Source organism: Pan troglodytes, chromosome 5, assembly GCF_028858775.2.
Source record: "Pan troglodytes isolate AG18354 chromosome 5, NHGRI_mPanTro3-v2.0_pri, whole genome shotgun sequence".
Lineage (NCBI taxonomy): Eukaryota > Metazoa > Chordata > Mammalia > Primates > Hominidae > Pan > Pan troglodytes.
In genome coordinates this window covers 167362665-167380750 of record NC_072403.2, presented here as the reverse complement: position 1 = coordinate 167380750, position 18086 = coordinate 167362665, and the positions used below count along the sequence as shown (strand labels likewise).

Here is an 18086-nt window from a genome sequence, read left to right as displayed (position 1 = left end):
GACCACTAGCTACGTGAGGCCTGGATGGAGTCGCTTAATTCCAAGGCAAATGATTAGGCACAGATCTCCAGCCAAGCCGCCTGCCAGGCTCTGGCCACCATGTTCCGCCTGCCAGGCTCCACATCCTCCCAGCACTTGAAACTGGACAGTATACATCACACCGTTTAAACCCACTAGGCAGGTCTCATTGTAAGATGCAGTTTCTTCCCAGACATTTCATACCATTTTAATCTGGCAATGCCCTTCTCAACTCCCCAGGAGCCAATGTTAAGTGAAAGGGGATAGCAGGTAGACATTAATTGTTGAAAAGTTTGGCAGGAAAAGAAGGAAGTCGTTTAGTGCTTGCTTTCTCTTAACCACATTTACTATATTACTTTCATCCTTTTAAAGGAAAATATTCTTTCTAGGTTAATGTTATTGCACACCTACTAGGTATAAAGAGGCACTTGGTTCCAACGAGGCCTGATTCAGACATAAATGAGATATGATGCTTGCCCTAAAGTGCAGCATTGGAGACATCTGCAAATAGTGATAAGCATTGCCAGCCCTGTACACATTTTTAATTAAATCTACAAATGAACATGATTACTTTATTCTTTATTTATAGAAGGCTTATTTTTTTTTTCTAAATGTCATCTAATGCCACAAATTTACTTTAGGCTTTTCACATAGCTTTACACTGGGACGAAAATACTGACGTGATTACAGGCTTAAAGCAGAAGACCTTCTATGGGAGGCCCAACTGGAACAATGAGTTCAAGCAGATTGCCTACAATCACCCCAGGTAAGGCAAGCTCTTGCTCCTCTCCCCGCCGGGCTCTTCTCTGGAGAAATGCAAGGGCTGCTGGAGTGAAAAGTTAATCTGCAGTACCGTATATCTCCATTAGAGACAAAACATCTACCTTAGAAAAGGTGGTCAATGGTATATTTCAGGGGCCACAAGCCTCTCCTGAACTGGCTTACAACCTCTGACAGTTATTGATTATGTTGCAATTTTTCACACTTAACCTCCATTTAAAGATGGTATTTCTTCAACTACATATGCTTTCAAGACATCTTTGGTAGGTACAGTTGATCTCTAATTACCCAACTGGAGAATTCACTCCTGTCCAACTGTACACTATCTAGCATGTCTAGCAAAAGCAGAGAGAAAATGTTAGAAGACAAAGCAGGGATTTCGGGTGGTGGTTAAGAACCCAGCATCTGGCTGTAAATCCTGGTTCTGCCTTTACCATTGGTTGACCTTGGACAGGTTATCTACCCTGGTACTGACTCTCTCTCCTCCTCTGCAAACTGCAGAAAATAATAGTGCTTTCCTCCTAAGAGTCTGCAAGGATAAAATTAATGAATGCATGTAAGAGGCTTAAAACGGTGCTTTGTATGGAGTTTGCAAGAAGCACTAGCTGCTATCACTGCTATTATTATTTTTATTATCGTTTCCATTATTACTATTATTATCATTATATAATAAATTTCAATATAGAAAAGCAAGAATACTTGTTCTGGGGTCACAAAACTGAAGTGAAGCCTGCACTTCCTGGTTCTAGAAGTTACTGGCTGTGTGACCTTGGAAGAGGCAGCTTATTTGAGCTTTCGCACCCCATTGAAAAATATGGATGATAATATCCATTCACAGTGTTGTTTTCATAACGTAAATATACTTGTAGTATGGAGCACTAATGCAAACAGTTATCATTGTTATGATGTCTCCTAAGTCAGTCTTTGCTTTGAACCTTCATTGTCTACGGCTCTTAAAAGTCGGCATGTCCTAATATTGTCTTCATTAAAGAACAGTTCCCATATTTGAGGAAAGATCTGAAGGCAGTGAAGGAGTGTGCCATGTGGGCAACTGGAGCATGTGCCAAGGCCCTGAGGCAAGAGACATCATTCCTGGCATGATCCCAGAACAGAGGAGGTGAGAGGGAGAGCAGCAAGAGCCAGGCTGTAGGAGAGGTAACAAAGACAGCTGCAAGTCATTGTAAAACTTTGGATTTTATTCACACAGGGGAAGGCACTTACAGGTTTGAGCAGTAGAGTGACGTGGGATCACTCTGCAAGAGAATGGAACGTGAGGGGCCTGGGACAGAGGTGGAGAGGCCAGAGAATTCAGCAGTGGTGGCAGTTTGGATTAGGGAGCAGCAGAGGAGATGATGAGAAATGGTTAGATTCTGGAGTCTTTGCGGGTTGAGCTGAATTGACTATGGATGGGATGTGAGGTGTGACCCAAGCTATTCAATAGAGTGGAATCCCCACTTACCATATGGTGATGACTTTAAGAGGAGCAGCTGGTTGGCAGACATGGGGTGTCAGGAGTTCAGTTTGTGACATGTTTAGCTTATGATGCCTGTCATACATCCACGTGGAATTTTGGAGTGGGCAGATGAATATAAGAAGCAAACGTTCAGGGGAGAATTTCAGCCAGAGGTGTGAGCACATGGACTGTTTGGAGCCGTGAAACTGGATGAGATGACCAGACAGGCAGATATAAATGGACAAGAGTTCCAAGAACTGCACTGTTGGATGGTCAGGGAACAGACACTGTATTGACAGGTCACAGAGTTTAATACGTGACACTCATATCTGCCTTAATAATCATGCCCCTTGGGTCTTCTATACCCTGACCTTCTTTCCATCCACTTTCTCTGTATTGCACCAGTAAGAGTACATTAAAGCCCACTAAGGTACCTCTGACTGCTTCCATATCCCCGGCGATGTTCCCATTGTCTTGCATCCTTCAAAGCCTCAGTCCTTGCATTTCTGCCTCGTGGGCTTCCTGCAGAGACAGCATGCTTCATTAAACTCTTTGTGCTTCCTTCATATTTGTTCTGCTTCACAGAGTACTTCTCTGGTGAATATTATTTATCTTATGGTCATTTTGGCTGCTCCTTTTTAACATTTTTTTCACACTCTTTCTGTACCAGAAAGAGGCCATTTTCTTTTTTATCAGTTGTCATGGAATTCATTAGACTCCCCGGACCAGCTATTTGAAGGAGGTTAACGAGGAGGGAGATGTGGAAGGAGTGATCAGGTAGCTGTCCAAGATTCATAACCATCTGATTCCAGTCACCTTCTTGCCTGTGAAGTTACTCAGACCTCAACTGCCCTGTACTCTGTGAGACCCCTGCCAACCCTCTCTGCACCCTGCACCCAGCAACCTGTAGAGAAACAGGAGTGTTTACACCCTGGGAAGAGACGGTTTGAAGGCATGCTTGTGGGGATTACTCCTGACCCACATTCAGCCAGGGAGTAAAGGCTTTCCAGCAGGAGACCCCAAGAAAAGCATCACTTTGAGCATAGGGTTGGGGAGGGAGGGTGTGGACCAGCTGCGCAACCTCACAATCTTGCTCTTGCCCCACGGGGCTCATTCTGATGCCCCATAAGCTGTGGCAGTGGCCTTGGAGACTTTTCCAGGTGTCACTTCCTGACACCTCCTTGCTCCATTTTGCTTCTTGCCCTGACACCTGCTGACATATGGCCTAGAATCCAGTTCTGGTTCTACCTTCTCTCCAAATGAGGTGCTTCCAACCCATCCTGGCTTCTGCAGCCACAGAATCCGGTTCCTCTGAGCTCCTGCTCCACACCCAGCCCTGGCTCCAGGGCCCCCAGTGCTTCTGAGTCTAAGTCACCACACCCACCTCACACCCACCCAGAGGAGAGACGAGATCATTTCAACTGCCATTTCCTTGAAAAGATTGTAGGTAGAAACTAACAAAATATTAAAAGCTTATATGAGAAAACTCAAGGGGTTTTTGTTGCTATTTTCTCCTTTTGGGAAAAATATATATATATATATATTCACTGATAAATGTTTTACATTCGGTTTTCAGTCATCATGGAATAAATGTTCTCACTTCGCAGGCTTTTGACATGGACATCTATAACTTGGTTTTCAGTTCTTCTAGATAGTCTCAGTCTTTATTAGGATTGTCCCTTTTTGACATCTCATATGGTGTTTGTTTGTTTATTATTTATTTATTTATTTATTTATTTTTACACACAAAGCTTGCAGCCCAGTGCGGAAGGCCTTTAAAACCAAACTATTTAATTATCTCCCTTCCCTCAAAAAGGCATGAGCCAGGAACACGGAGCATCAAGAGACCAAGGATAAAACTGGGTTTGCACAAACTCTGCCTAGAAAATTATGTTACTCAGTACTGAGAAGTGGGCCTGTCCAATTTTTTCGCAGGGAGTAAAGAGAATTCAGTTTTAAGGTGGCAAAACTGTATTACCATCACTTTCCCTGTTGCTCATACCTTTCTAGAAGCCATAATCAAAGTGAAGTGCGGAAACGTACTTAATGCTCAATTGTATTTTGCAGCACGGTAGCTATGCAAACTCTCTCTCCTTGATGGATGACTTCATCTCTTCCAGAGTAGACGAGGCCCCCAAGGTTTGGAATCACTGAATCAAACCTCTACAGCATACTTCCCAGTCCCAAATTTTTTAATATCATATTTGTAATAGCCTTAGACTCTAGAACATGGTAACTTGTTATATAGCTTCAAGCATCCATGTCATTAATATTAGACACATGAAGGCAAAGTCAATGATTTTATCCCTGGAATGCCAGATCCCTGGGAAAAGACAAGCCTTCGGTCAAAAGCTTAGCACCACCCTTTCAAAAGACTTTTAAAATGACCTCCTTAAAATAATTTTGTTTTCTGCTGTGTAAAAGGAGATTTATGTTTAATGAAGCTTTTAATGAAGAAATCTCGGAAAGAGAATGCCAATAAAATCTAATTTTTAAACAAGAAAATCTAATATTGAGAAGTATTTCAATATCCTGGCCTTTGTCCAGATGTAAATGAAACACACAATCCAATTACTGTTCTGCACAAAGGACAAAGTAACATTAATTTTCCTCGGGATGGTTATTAAAGAGATAAACAGTATGTTTTCCCCTTATTATGTCAAGGATATGTTTGTTCCCAAGCCTGCCTGGCTACTCTTACAAGACGGTTCTGTCCTGTCGTTAGTTCATATCTTTTGGCAAAGATGGGTCAGAAGAAATTGGTGGATTTGTTAGTGGCCTCAGAAAAGGTTCTTTGTTCTTGAGGGCCTTTGAAGTAGGCTCTCAACCATTTCTATTCATCAGCACGAAGCCGAGGATTCTCCGGACTTACTCTTTCAAAAATATTTACCTGTTCACTCAAAGCTGGAGTTTGTTCTTGTTCTAAGAAGGAGTTAAATCAAAAGAATAAAGTGAAGAGGGGCAAAAAGATTTTTTATAGAACATGAAAAACAGGACCAAAAATAAAGCTTGAAGGGAAGCAGATCAAAGAGAGTAGTACAAGCTATAAAGGAACCAGAAAATTGCAAAAATAACAGTAATAGAGAAACAAATTGATGGGCATCAAAATGAATACAAATAAGGAAGAGAGAAGAAAAATTAAAAATAGATCAAAGGCTGACAGAAAATAGAAAAGTGTGTTCTATTGTTTTTGTTTGTAATTAATTTTGGTAATTATATTAGCTATATTACAAAAACACAAGTATAGTTTTGAAAGACAATCAACAAATATTAAGTGGATGCATTATAAGCCTTTTATTGATATATTCAAATTCACATGCATGTGAAAATTGTATAGTATTTCAGTTAGATAAAGCACAGAAAAGTACTATGAAACAAAAACATTAAAAATTATTCTCCCAATTAAAATATAGTAGGCTAATTAAATACATTCATTGCCATCTATGTCTTACTAATCTAGAGAAAGGTATCTTTTTCAAAAATGGAAACTGTATTGCATTTTTTGTAAACATTGTCAATACGTTCACAAGCTTTAGGTAAATGTTCAGAAAATCAGGAAAATATTTCCAAGAAGGTAGACAGAATGAAAATAAAAATACCGTTGTCACATCTAGTTACTTTTTTGATAAACACACATTGTACAGATACTCAGCTTTCTGAATTTGTGGATCAGTTGCTTTTAATTAATTGAATAAAATAATTTTCCATAGGCCTTAAATCTTTGATCTTACCCTTCAGATAATATTTGTAGTTTTCTACTTTTGACCTATCTATTAATAACTTCACCACGCCTTTTAGGTGTAAATTTGATGTAATTAATTACCATAAAAACTTTAAAGTTTGGTCATTTTTTTTTTTTGTAATTTCAGTAGACGTATTTCTTTTAACTTTGAAGAAAAAAAAAAATAGAAGAGTACTACCATTTGTTAGAACAGTTTAACCCAACCTAACGATGAAGAAAGGTGTCAACTTACCATATGATTGGGGGCTTCTAATCCATATTGCATGAATGTATTTTAGACCATCCATTGTTTTCAGAAACGTGAAAATACCTTTATACTAAATTGAGTAAATGTGTCCATCTGGACCCACATTTGCTTGTGTATGCACCCTTCAATTCTCATTTGTATGTGCATATGTGCAAAATGTTTTAAAATGATATTTTTAAGAAATTAGCATTCTGATTATAGCATACAGGGCCCTTTATCTAACAGGATATCCTAAACATTCATTACATGACTAAAATGTTCAGAATACTCAAAGAAATAGACTTAAATGGAAATACAACACATGATAAGTTACAGCTTCATGGGAAAAATAAAGACACCATAAGCTTATGATGAGGAAATTGTCAGCATATTCCCATAGTTCCTTCCCATGAGAGGGCATCAACCTCTCTGGTTAGACCCAAGTGAAGATTCAATAAAAATTGTTGAAATTACTCCATTCGTGGTAGGGGGGATTGGAGAGATGGGTGAGTACAGGGTGGATTTATCATTATACTGCAAAATTTCTTCAATGGCATTACCTATCTATCAAATTATTAGTTTGGCAAAATATTTGGTTACTTATGCATGAAGGCATATATATGTTACTGTTTTATTGGGGTGGGGAAGGGTTGGCAAAAATGGCTCTACCATTCCCTGGGATCGGATGCTACAAGTCAGCTGCTTTCATTTTTCTTCCCCATTTGACCATAAGCTTCTCAAGGGCTTATAGCTATAAGCAACTTTATCTATGCACCTCAGAGCCTAGCAAAATGGCCAGTATGTGCAAGTGGCAGCACCATGAGACCAATGAGGGAGCTGGGACAAGTGTCCGAACAGCACAGTTCTGGCTGCCAAAGAAAACAGAGCCTGTGGAATGTGGGCAGGAGCAGAATCACAACAGTGAGCCTGGTTAGGGACATCTGCAGCAACTCATGAGCAACTGAGTAATTAGGACACAGAGAAAAGTAATGTCGTAGGCTGCTACAAATTAACTGGGAGATAGGTTAAAAAAAAAAAAGCTGGCCAGCACAATTATCATCTGTGGTTCTGAAAAAAGAAGGTGTTGTACAAAATATAATTATGTGATGAATCATTTGGAGGCATTTCTAATGAAAAACACTCACTAGAAAGGATTAACCAGAAGTTGTGTCCATTGTCTGATACAGAGTTTGTAGCTCTCATCTTCTTTCTAAGCCTCCATAAATCCACGGGAAGCTTCTGTTTATCGATTTTATTTGCAGAATGCACTCAGGGTATAAAGTAATTTGATTTTTTTTAAAATGGGGTTTAGGGTCTGCCCCTACAGGGTTATAACTTACCAAGCATAAAAGCCAACACATAAAAACAAACATACAATTTAAGGAGAGAAGGGCTCACGGCAGCAGAGCCTGGGAATTCAGCGAGGTGGTGGGATCACTCCCGGGCACACCCACACGCCCGTATATCTGCTGGGCTGAAATCTCCTGGTGGGTGATATTTTGGATGCCTTTCATGCATGGCATCGCTGAACTGTTTTTGAAAAATGCACCAACACCACAGAGAAGAGCACAATAGTTATTTAGCAGACATAGAGAGGGAAAGGAGAATTTTCTTTATTGTTTATCAGAGCTAAAAATAATGCTGTGAATGTTAGCCATCTTTGCAGCTTGTGTAAAATTTGTCCTTTTCTCATCAAAGTCAGCAGCCCAGACTGATCAATGCCGTTCACATTGTCCCCGATCCAGCTCCCCCATGCGTGTGCAAGCTCTGTGGCTTGCAGGCTGTAAACCGAAGAATAGCACCTTGCGTTTTTATACTTCTTTTGCGGAGAATCTCTATTTAATTCCAAGCGATTGTGGGTAATTAAATTTTATAGAAGAATTTTTTCTTTACCAACCCCATTAGGGTTCTGTTGCACTTGTCCGTTGCCTCATAAAAGAAAAAAAAAAAGGGAAGCTGCCACATCTGTCCCTTAACCACTTGGCTTGGATTCTCTGCCCTGTGATTCACAGTATGCATTTGTGACAAGAAGTTCTCCATACTTGGAGTCACAAATGCCGAGAAGAGTAAGCCAGGCAAACTGCTTGTGCTGTATGTGGGGACAGTGATGCACAGAGAGCCAGTGAAGGGCTGACCTTTCCACCTTAGCAGAAGGTAGATAATAAATGGCCTTTGTGAGACTTTTTGGTGATTGCATCACCACGGCGGTTATGGCCCCTGAGTAAAGTGTGGACTTAGCTGTGCAGTGTGATAGCCACAACTTCAAAAGACTCAGGGGAGCTGTGAACTGCTGGGGACACCAGGAGAACACCAGGCAGCAGCAATCAGAATCCTTTGAAATGGAGTCTTAAAGGCAGAGCATCAAAGGGCACCATCAGGTCTGCAGTTACTGTTGCTGCAAACGAAAGGGCAGTCTTAGCCCATTGGAGTGGGCCAGTGGGCAATCTCTTTGGTGACATCTACACTAATGGAAAAATATCACCACCCATAACAGCATCTTTGAAAATAGATGCAAGGACACCTCTGGGCATCAGACACAAAGCAAAGCTGTGACTCCTCACTGGGAAGGGTCTCGCCTGACCCATCTACCATTCAAAATGTTTCAGTCCAGAGCTCAAAAATCTAGTGCTGATCTCAGTAAGTCTACATAATCACCTCTGTGTTAACACCCCGCACCACCTCTTCTATTCAGCTTCACGGAGCAGGCAGACACCAATAGCCATCGCATGGGAAAATAACATCAGGAAGCTAGCCGTTCCTGAGAGCGCACCATGTGCCAAGCACAGGACCAGCAGCCAGACCTGCAATGTCTTGCTTGATCCTCACAGAGATTCTCAGAGCTAGATTCTATAATTCTCCCCATTTTATAGATGAGAAACTCGGGGCTTTGTGAAGGTAATTGACATGCCCAAAGTTACCCAGCAACGAAGTGGTGGAGCCAAGAGCACTCTTAACCATTGCCTTTTATTTCCATAAACACCTCAAAATCTCTCCATTAAGCCATAAACTCATACCTTTCCGTGGGAAATATTTTCTGAAAAATTACTTTCTCAAATTTAGCCATGGGAATGATTTCTTTGAAAGTAGTACTGCTACATTTTAAACATATTGTCATTTGTAAATTAAGCCATTGATAAGTTCCTTTGAAGCTGCAGTTTGAAATGCAGGGGAACCATCAATTTCTACTGTGGATGTGATGGTCCTGGAACACACAATTAAAATGTGGCTATGATACATGGCAGAGAACCATGTTAACATATGAGCTAAGAAGAACTAGGCTATATAGGCACTTCCCAGCAAGATCCATGTCTGAAGAAACAGAGATGGTATAGTGAGCTGGTCCTGAAGCCCAAAGAATGTCTTGATGACAGTGTTTCTCAAAGTGTGGCTCACAGGGCGATCTGCCTCAACACCACCCGAGATCCTCACTAAACATGCATTCCTTGGATTCGAGCCTAGGAATCTACATTTCAACAATCTGCCTAGATGATTTTATGCACAGTAAAGCTTGAGAACTTTTGATCCACACTAGAGTAACTAATTCAGCTTATACTAGAGATTGGAAAAAATGCTACAAAGAATAGTAATATTCAAGACAAGAGAAAAAAGACATGGTCTCTAAAAATCTCTATAGAGACTGATGCACCCCAACTTCCAGAAACAACTTTGAAACCCTGTGCAGATGTGGTGTTTATATGTAGGCTAAGTTGCAAGGCATTTGAGCAGCTCTGGGATAGTCACCATATGCAAAAAGTATCTCTCTGACATAGTTTTCTGAAATGTCAAGATTAGAGACGACAACGTTTGGGTGACTATATTTTCAGCAATGTCTTTTTCTTTTCCAGCTCTCCCTTCTGGCCTTCTTTGAAAATTAAAGTAATTCCAACAGAAGAAATTAATTAAATTGCTATTACTTTAGCATTAATTTTATTATCTATAAAAAGGCAGGGCTGAACAGGATATTAGTGATAACTAACCTTTTTAAAACCCTTTTGAATGTATTATCTCATCTTGCTTTTGATAAAACATACAACGTAGTCCTTATCATCTTTTCCACATGCAGAAACTGAGGTCTAGTGACTTGCCCAAGACCACGCAGATACTACTCAGCAAAGCCATTTAGTCATTCATTCAGCAAATGTGTGTTGATTGTCCACTGTATGCCAGGCACTGTTCCAGGTGCTGGAATAAAACAGACCAGGTTTATGTTCTCAGGAAGTTAACATCTGGTCACGTATCCAAGAAGACATGAATCAAGGTCACCTGGCCAAAAAGGAGGTCAAGTCCAGGCATTGTGTAAGTGGCTGCAATCATATAGGTCAGGGATTGGGAAACTCTTCCCATAAGGGGCCAAATAGTAATCATTTTAGGCTCTATGGACTGTATGGTCCCACTCTCAACTACTGAACTCTGCCATTGTAAAGTGCCAACATTGCAGGGTGTTGTATCAAAACCCCTCAACAGTTTCATGGCCCCTTTCCAGCCTCAGTCTTCTTGGCTCCACCTCCCTGATTAATTTAGGGGAGGATGCTGGGAACCTAGGAGAGAGCATGGTGCTGAAAGTAGGTAGAAAAAAAGAATCTAAGAAAAAACGACATGGAGGGAGAAAAATAAATAAGTAAAGCCACAACCACTTCATTAATCTTATCATTGTCTTGGCTTCTGGCTGGCCTTGCCTCCTGGTGACATTTTATTTCCTTTTCTTACCCCTACTGCAGCAGCAGTATTGGCGTGTTCTTCTGTGGACCTAAAGCTCTCTCGAGGACACTTCAAAAGATGTGCCGCTTGTATTCATCAGCTGACCCCAGAGGTGTTCATTTCTATTACAACAAGGAGAGCTTCTAGACTTTGGAGGTCAAGTCCAGGCATTGTGTAAGTGGCTGCAATCATACAGGTCAGGGATTGGGAAACTCTTCCCGTAAGGGGCCAAACAGTAATCATTTTAGGCTCTATGCACTGTATGGTCCGACTCTCAACTGCTGAACTCTGCCATTGTAAAGTGCCAACATTGCCACAAACAATAACGTCAATGAATGGGCATAGTTGTGTTCCAATAATATTTTACTGATGGACGCTGAAGTCACATTTCATATAATTTTCTTACAACATGAAATTTTTAAACATTGTAAAAGTCACTTTTCGCACATCGACCATCCACACACTCAGGGGGCGAGCTGGATTTGGCCTGTGGGCTGGAGCTTGCTGACCCCTGGCATAGGCTGTCTTTCCCAAACTTGTTTCCATGCCCTACATTACATCCAACACGGAGACTCATGCTGCTTCTTGGCTTGAAGTCTCCTTTAGAAATCATTTCAAATTTTCATTTCCCCGATGGCAGAGACACCCACCTTATATCCAAACCTGATCTTTTCTGCTTTAAACTTAAGCTCCTTTTGTGCTTTTGTTCATCCTCTGTAGACCGGAGAAATCACCAATGGAGGTTATCTTTCACAAAAATCCTTTAGATACTTGAAAATGATAATCAAATCATCCCTTTCCTATCCCTTTTCTGGTCCAAACAATACTAAATTTTTAACCTTTTGGCCTAGGATATATATTCAAGCCCTTCCATCATCTTGTTACTCTTTTTCAAATTCAATTCCATCTCTTCACATCCTTTTAAAATGCATTGAGAAGCGTGACTAGTATTGAGCAAAAGAGGGACTTTCTTAGAGCTTGTATGCCATATATTTACAAATAAATTCTATGTTTTCTTTTCTTCCTTCTTTCTGCCTTCCTTCCTTTCCGTCTTCCTTTCATATTTCTTTCTCAATCTCTTTTAACAAATACTTGTTATTCTACCACATTTTGGTCTGTGGTCTTCTTAACACTTATACTCCTACTCAACTTCTGCCCCACAAAATAACTGAGATTTTTTTTAATTCCCATTGCGCCAGTCTTTCTATCCTATGCAGCTATTTTACTCCCAAGATGTTTACAAAGTATTCCTCACATCTTATAATTCTTGCTACTAACATTGATTAATTTTTTAGAATTTTTCTAATATTTCAAGATTGTTTTGAAGTTTAGCCCCAGACACTACTACTGGTATGTAGCTTGTAATATCTACATATTTCATTGATAATATCTCAAATCTTTTGTTTAGGTTTTCAATCAAGTTATTGATTCCAAAGAACTCCACCAGGAATTCCTGTGACGGCCTGTTGATATGAGCTCCCAGTTGGGAACTGGTGAATAATAATTAACTATTGTAAACAGTACACTATACCATACTTCCTTAGCTTATAAATAACATGTCATATACAACAGAACAAAAACATTTACTGAAATTAAAATATATTATGTTTCTCAAAGGCTTCTTATCTTTGTGGACTGTCATTCTGCCATAAAAGAGAATTAAATTGATCTGACATGATATGTTTTGACAAAGGCAGCCTCTTAAGCTCTTCTAAGTATTTCTAAATTATAAATTGATCACTTCTTTTTCTTTATCCTCAGATTCTTATGTTGACCTGATGATTTCTATGATGATATTGATTTTATAAGTTAGGAATATTCCATTCATGTCTAAAAAAATTATCTCTACTATCTCTGCATTGGAATTTCTCAGTAACTTGAGGTATTGCTTAATGCATATAATTCAAACTCTACTAATTTGAATAGAACCAGTCTTTCTGTGTAATCATTTCCCCATTTAAGTTTAATTCAGGCTTTGCAACCAGAAATGTCTATAGTTAAATCTAATCTTCACTTTAGCAGGATATTAAATGTATTAAAATTTTTTCTCTTGGTCATGTTTAATTATTACTTTTCTTTCTCTGTCTACTTGAAAATAAAAGTACTTTTTGATCATCTAATTTTGTCTAGTAAATTAGAATATACTTGCCCTTAAACACAGATTTTGCCACTTTTTTTAAGCTCCGGGGATGCTGTTTGCACCCCCTTTTGTGTTTTGACCTTTATGCTACTTCCCTGCATACTATGTAGAATCAAACCTATCCAGACACAAAAAAATACAGAAGTCAATAGGTTTCTTTAATGCAGCAATGACCAAATAGAAAATGTGGAATTTAAAAAATGAAATAGTTCTTCAAAACAGAAACAAAAATCTGGCAAACCTGTAAGTTCATTTAACAAGAATTATGCAACACGATTTGATAAATAAACATGCAATTCATAGGCAGACATTATTAAATGGATAGAAATAGCACGTTTCTAAATAGAAATATTAAACATACTAAAGTTACAAATTTGTCCCAAATTAATTAACAGTCAAGTGAAATTCCAGTCAAATTTTAAATTCTCTGTAGATTTTTTGGAAGGGTAAATATCCTAAAGTTTATCTAGAATAATATCTGAGAAAGAGAGATGCCAAAAAAAAATGTGGAAAAGAAAAGAAGAAGAGAAGAGAGGAGAGAAAGAAGAGAAAACAAAAAGAACAGAAAGGAAAAGAAAGGAAGCAAGGCGGGTGGGGAGTGGGGAGGGGGAGGAAGGAAAATTTCAAATCCAGAAGCATCATTGTTAAATAAAAGAACTTAAAGCAACCAGAGAGGAAAAGGTCAATTACCTGCAAATAAACAGAAGTATATCTGGCAGCTGCCTTCTCAAAAGCATCCACAGAAACCAGATGATAATGAAATAATATCTTCGAAGTGCTGGGGAACCATAAGTATCCATTGAGAATTTTGTCCGTAGTGAAATTATTATTCAAAGGTGAAGGCAAAATACAGATATCTCCAAACAAAAGAAAACAGAAATGTTAACTACTTCACCAAAATAATTACAAAAGGATATATTTAAGGAAGGAGGAAAGACAATTAGTGGAATGCAATATGCAATGATGAGCAAAGACATTGAAAAACATTTTGGCAAAATCTCTAAGCACTGACTGTAAAAGAAAATTAATGAGTATTTCAGAGGGAATGTTCTTTTAAAAACAAAACTGCTTTGTAGGGACATGGACGAAGCTGGAAACCATCATTCTCAGCAAACTATCGCAAGGATAAAAAACCAAACACCGCATGTTCTCACTCATAGGTGGGAACTGAACAGTGAGAACACTTGGACACAGGAAGGGGAACAACACACACCGGGGCCTGTTGTGGGGTGGAGGGAAGGGGGAGGGATAGCATTAGAAGATATACCTAATGTAAACGATGAGTTAATGGGTGCAGCACACCAACATGGCACATGTATACATATGTACCAAACCTGCACGTTGTGCACATGTACCCTAAAACTTAAAGTATAATAAAAATAAATAAATAAATACATACATACATACATACAAAAAAATAAAAATAAAAACAAAACTAAGGATACGGACAACAATATGAAAGATGGGGAGATGACACTGGAATTAAGTCATTCCAAGATCCATGGATTGTTCAGGAGGGTGAAAGCAATGTTGATTAAATGTAGGCTTTATTAAGCTTTATAAGTAAACTAGGAGGGGTAACCTCACATGGATTCAATGCCCACCGCTATTCCTTTCAACATAACTTCTCTATTCTTGAGTTTCTATTGAGCCTAAGCTACTAGTTTGTTTGACTGTCAAGCAATATGTTTTAAGAAGCGCTAACAACTGTTATATTTCCTGATTTAATTCATACTGATATTTGGCTGAATTTAGTGTTCTTAGACCATATTTTCTTCCTTTTATTAGTTTGAAGATAGGACTCTAGCATTTTCTGTCATTGAATATTGCTGTGGTGAAGTAAGAGGCCAAATTCATCCTCTCCCCTTTGTAAGTAAGTTACTTTTTTTGCCTGGATGCCTAAATAATTTTATCTTTGAACTTTGTAGCAATTTGATATTGATATTTCACATGAATTTTTCCTGTATTGCAGTGGTGTTTTTGTTTTTGTTTTTGTTTTTGTTTTTTTGAGATGCTCTGTCACCCAGGCTGGGGTGCAGTGGCGTGATCTCGGCTCACTGTAACCTCCACCTTCCAGGTGCAAGCAATTCTCCTGCCTCAGCCTCCCGAATAGCTGGGACTACAGGTGCACGCCACCATGTCCAGCTAATTTTTTGTATTTTTAGTAGAGACGGGGTTTCACCATGTTAGCCAGGATGGTCTCAATCTCCTGACCTCGTGATCCACCCACCTTGGCCTCACGAAGTGCTGGGATTATGTGCCCGGCCCAGTGTGTTTTTTGAACACTTTTTTCTTCACTTCAGAAATTTTTTTTATTAGGTCTTTAAATATACTTCTATTGCTTTTGTTTGCCTCATTTCAAAAGCATCAATTATCCTTCTACTGGATCTTTTTTTTCTTTTTTCCATTCTTTTAGTATTTCTAATTAATTTAATCTCTTTGTTTCTTTTATTTACATATCATTTCCCCTATTTTATCACTGGCCTACCATCTCTTTCTGAAACCTTTGAAGCCAGATATGTTTTGGAATTCGAAATAATTTCATATTTTAGAAAATAACAAATGCATATCCCATATATTGTATGATACTCTCAGTAGAGTCTGGGAAGCACCCAGTATTCAAAAGCATTAATGTTTTATTTTTTCAAACAAAACTATAAATATAGATATTCAACTTGCATAAAGAAAGATTATAAATAGCCTCACATCTGTTCAGGACACATTATGACATTATGCTGCCAAGTGGGGTTACAAACAAAAAGTACTCTCACTTTTCATAATTTTTTATATTTTTTTGAATTTCAGATTAGGGAGAGATGATAGTCCTGAAACCAGCTTTCAGTGATATTTATTCTGTTCCTTACTGTTTAAAAAAATATTTAATTTGTTCCACAAAGATGTTGCTTTGAGCCTTGATTTGTTACCTTAGACCTGCAATATCCCTTGTGATCTCATTCTTTTTTATAGTTTTGTCTTTTATCTCTCTTATTAAATTAATATTCTCATTATGTTCTCCATACATAAACAAACAGTGAAGAATTACCTGAGTTATGATTTCTACCAGATTGAGTTGTTTTTTCTTCTACTACATGGTATTTTCCCTTTTTGCCTGTAGTATCTCCACACTTGCTATATACATCACGTATTTTTTTTCACCTTCTCATGTTAGTTGACTCTGCCTAGATATGTTATTGGTTCTTCTATATTGTGATAAATTTGTGGTTGTTTCCCTCCACCCCACCATCTCCAAGACCATGTTTCTCCCCTCCCCCATAGCTTTATTGAGATATAATACACATACCATAAAATTAACCCACTTCAAATGCATCATTTCATCCTTTTTAGTATATTTATAGAGTTGTGTAACCATTCCCACAGTAAATTTTAGAACATTTTTATTTATGCATAATAGATGTACATAGTTCCAGGGTACATGTGGTAATTTAATACATACATATAATTTGCAAAGATCAAATAAGTGTGTTTGGGATATCCATCATCTTAAATACTTGTCTTTTCCTTTTGATAGAACCATTCAGATTCTACTCCTCTATTTCAAAGTGTACAATACATTATTGTAAACTATAGTTACCCTACTGATCTGTCTAACATTAGGTCTTGTTTAGTCTATCAAACCATATATTTGTACCCATTAATCAACTTCTCTTCATTCCCCCTCCCCGCTACCCTTCCCCAGCCTCTGGTAGCCACCAATCTACTCTCTACTTTCATTAGACCCACTTTTGTACCTCCCCCATATGAGTGAGAACATGTGGCTTATTTCACTTACCATAATGACCTCCGGTTCCACTGATGTTGCTGCAAATGACAGGATTTCATTCATTTTTATGGTAAGATTCCATTGTGTATATGTACCACATTTTCTTTATCCAATCATCTGTTGATGAACACTTGGGTTGATTTCATATTTTCACTGTTGTGAAGAACATTTTTTTTTTTTTTTTGAGATGGAGTCTCACTCTGTTGCTCTGTCGCCCAGGCTGGAGTGCAGTGGTGCGATCTCGGCTCACTGCAACCTCTGCCTCCCAGGTTCAGGCGATTCTCCTGCCTCAGCCACCCGAGTAGCTGGGACTATAGGCAAATGCCACCATGCCTGGCTAATTTTTTGTATTTTAGTGGAGACGGGGTTTCCCCGTGTTGCCCAAGCTGGTCTCAAATTCCTGAGCTCAGGCAGTCCACCTGCCTCAGCCTCCCAAAGTGCTGGGATTACAGGCATGAGCCGTTAAGAACATTTTTATCATTCCAAAAAGAAAGTCCATATCCATTAGCAGTCAGTCTCCATTTCTCCTCAACTGCTACCCGCCCTAGGCAACCACTAACCTTCTTTCTGTCTCTATGGATTTAACTATTCTGGACATTTTATGTAAATGAAAACATACAATAAGTGGTCTTTTGTGTTTGGCTTCTTCCACCTAGCATAATGTTTTCAATAATCATCCATGTTATAGCAAGTATTAGTACTTCATTATTTTTGCCAAACTAATATATTTCATTGTATGGTTATGCTGCACTGTATTAATTCATTCATCAATTGATGAACATTGAGTTGTTTCCACTTTGGGGCCATTATGAATAATGCTTTTATAAACACTCATGTACAGGTTTTTGTGAACCATGTTTTCTCTTCTAAAGCCAGGAATTTCAGTTTTTATCCGCTTTTTTGTAGTCTGAGAGAACAGCAGCTGGCATGGAGTGTTGTGCAGAAGAGCACAGAAGCTCAGCCTGAGTGGTGTGGAGATACGTTCAATTTTTCGGTTCCTTTCTATCTTCTGAGATGACATGGACTGTCATGTATCTGAGTTCATTCCAACTAATGGAGTAGAGGAGAGAGGATATAATGTATTTCCACAATGAGATATTCCCAGGCTTTGAACCCTTTCCCCAACTGAGTGTGAATTTTGGATTCTTCTCTTTCAACAGAGAAAGTTGGCTCTCTTGATTTTTTTTTCCTTTATTCATCCATTTAATTCATACTTTCCCAACATTATATCTTCTCTTTACATTCCAC

The 18086-nt window shown here is 38.7% G+C and overlaps 1 protein-coding gene across 1 annotated transcript in view; it reads left to right on the top strand.

Moving 5' to 3' along the window:
- Positions 1-13037, top strand: part of NOX3 (NADPH oxidase 3) — a 61171-nt gene extending 48134 nt beyond the window's left edge. The window contains exons 12-14 of the mRNA XM_527546.5: positions 660-784; positions 10938-11091; positions 12326-13037. Coding sequence (XP_527546.3) covers positions 660-784; positions 10938-11064 — 252 coding nt within the window. The 3' untranslated portion in view covers positions 11065-11091; positions 12326-13037. The remainder of the gene's footprint in view (positions 1-659; positions 785-10937; positions 11092-12325) is intronic.
- The last annotated feature ends 5049 nt before the right edge of the window (positions 13038-18086 follow it).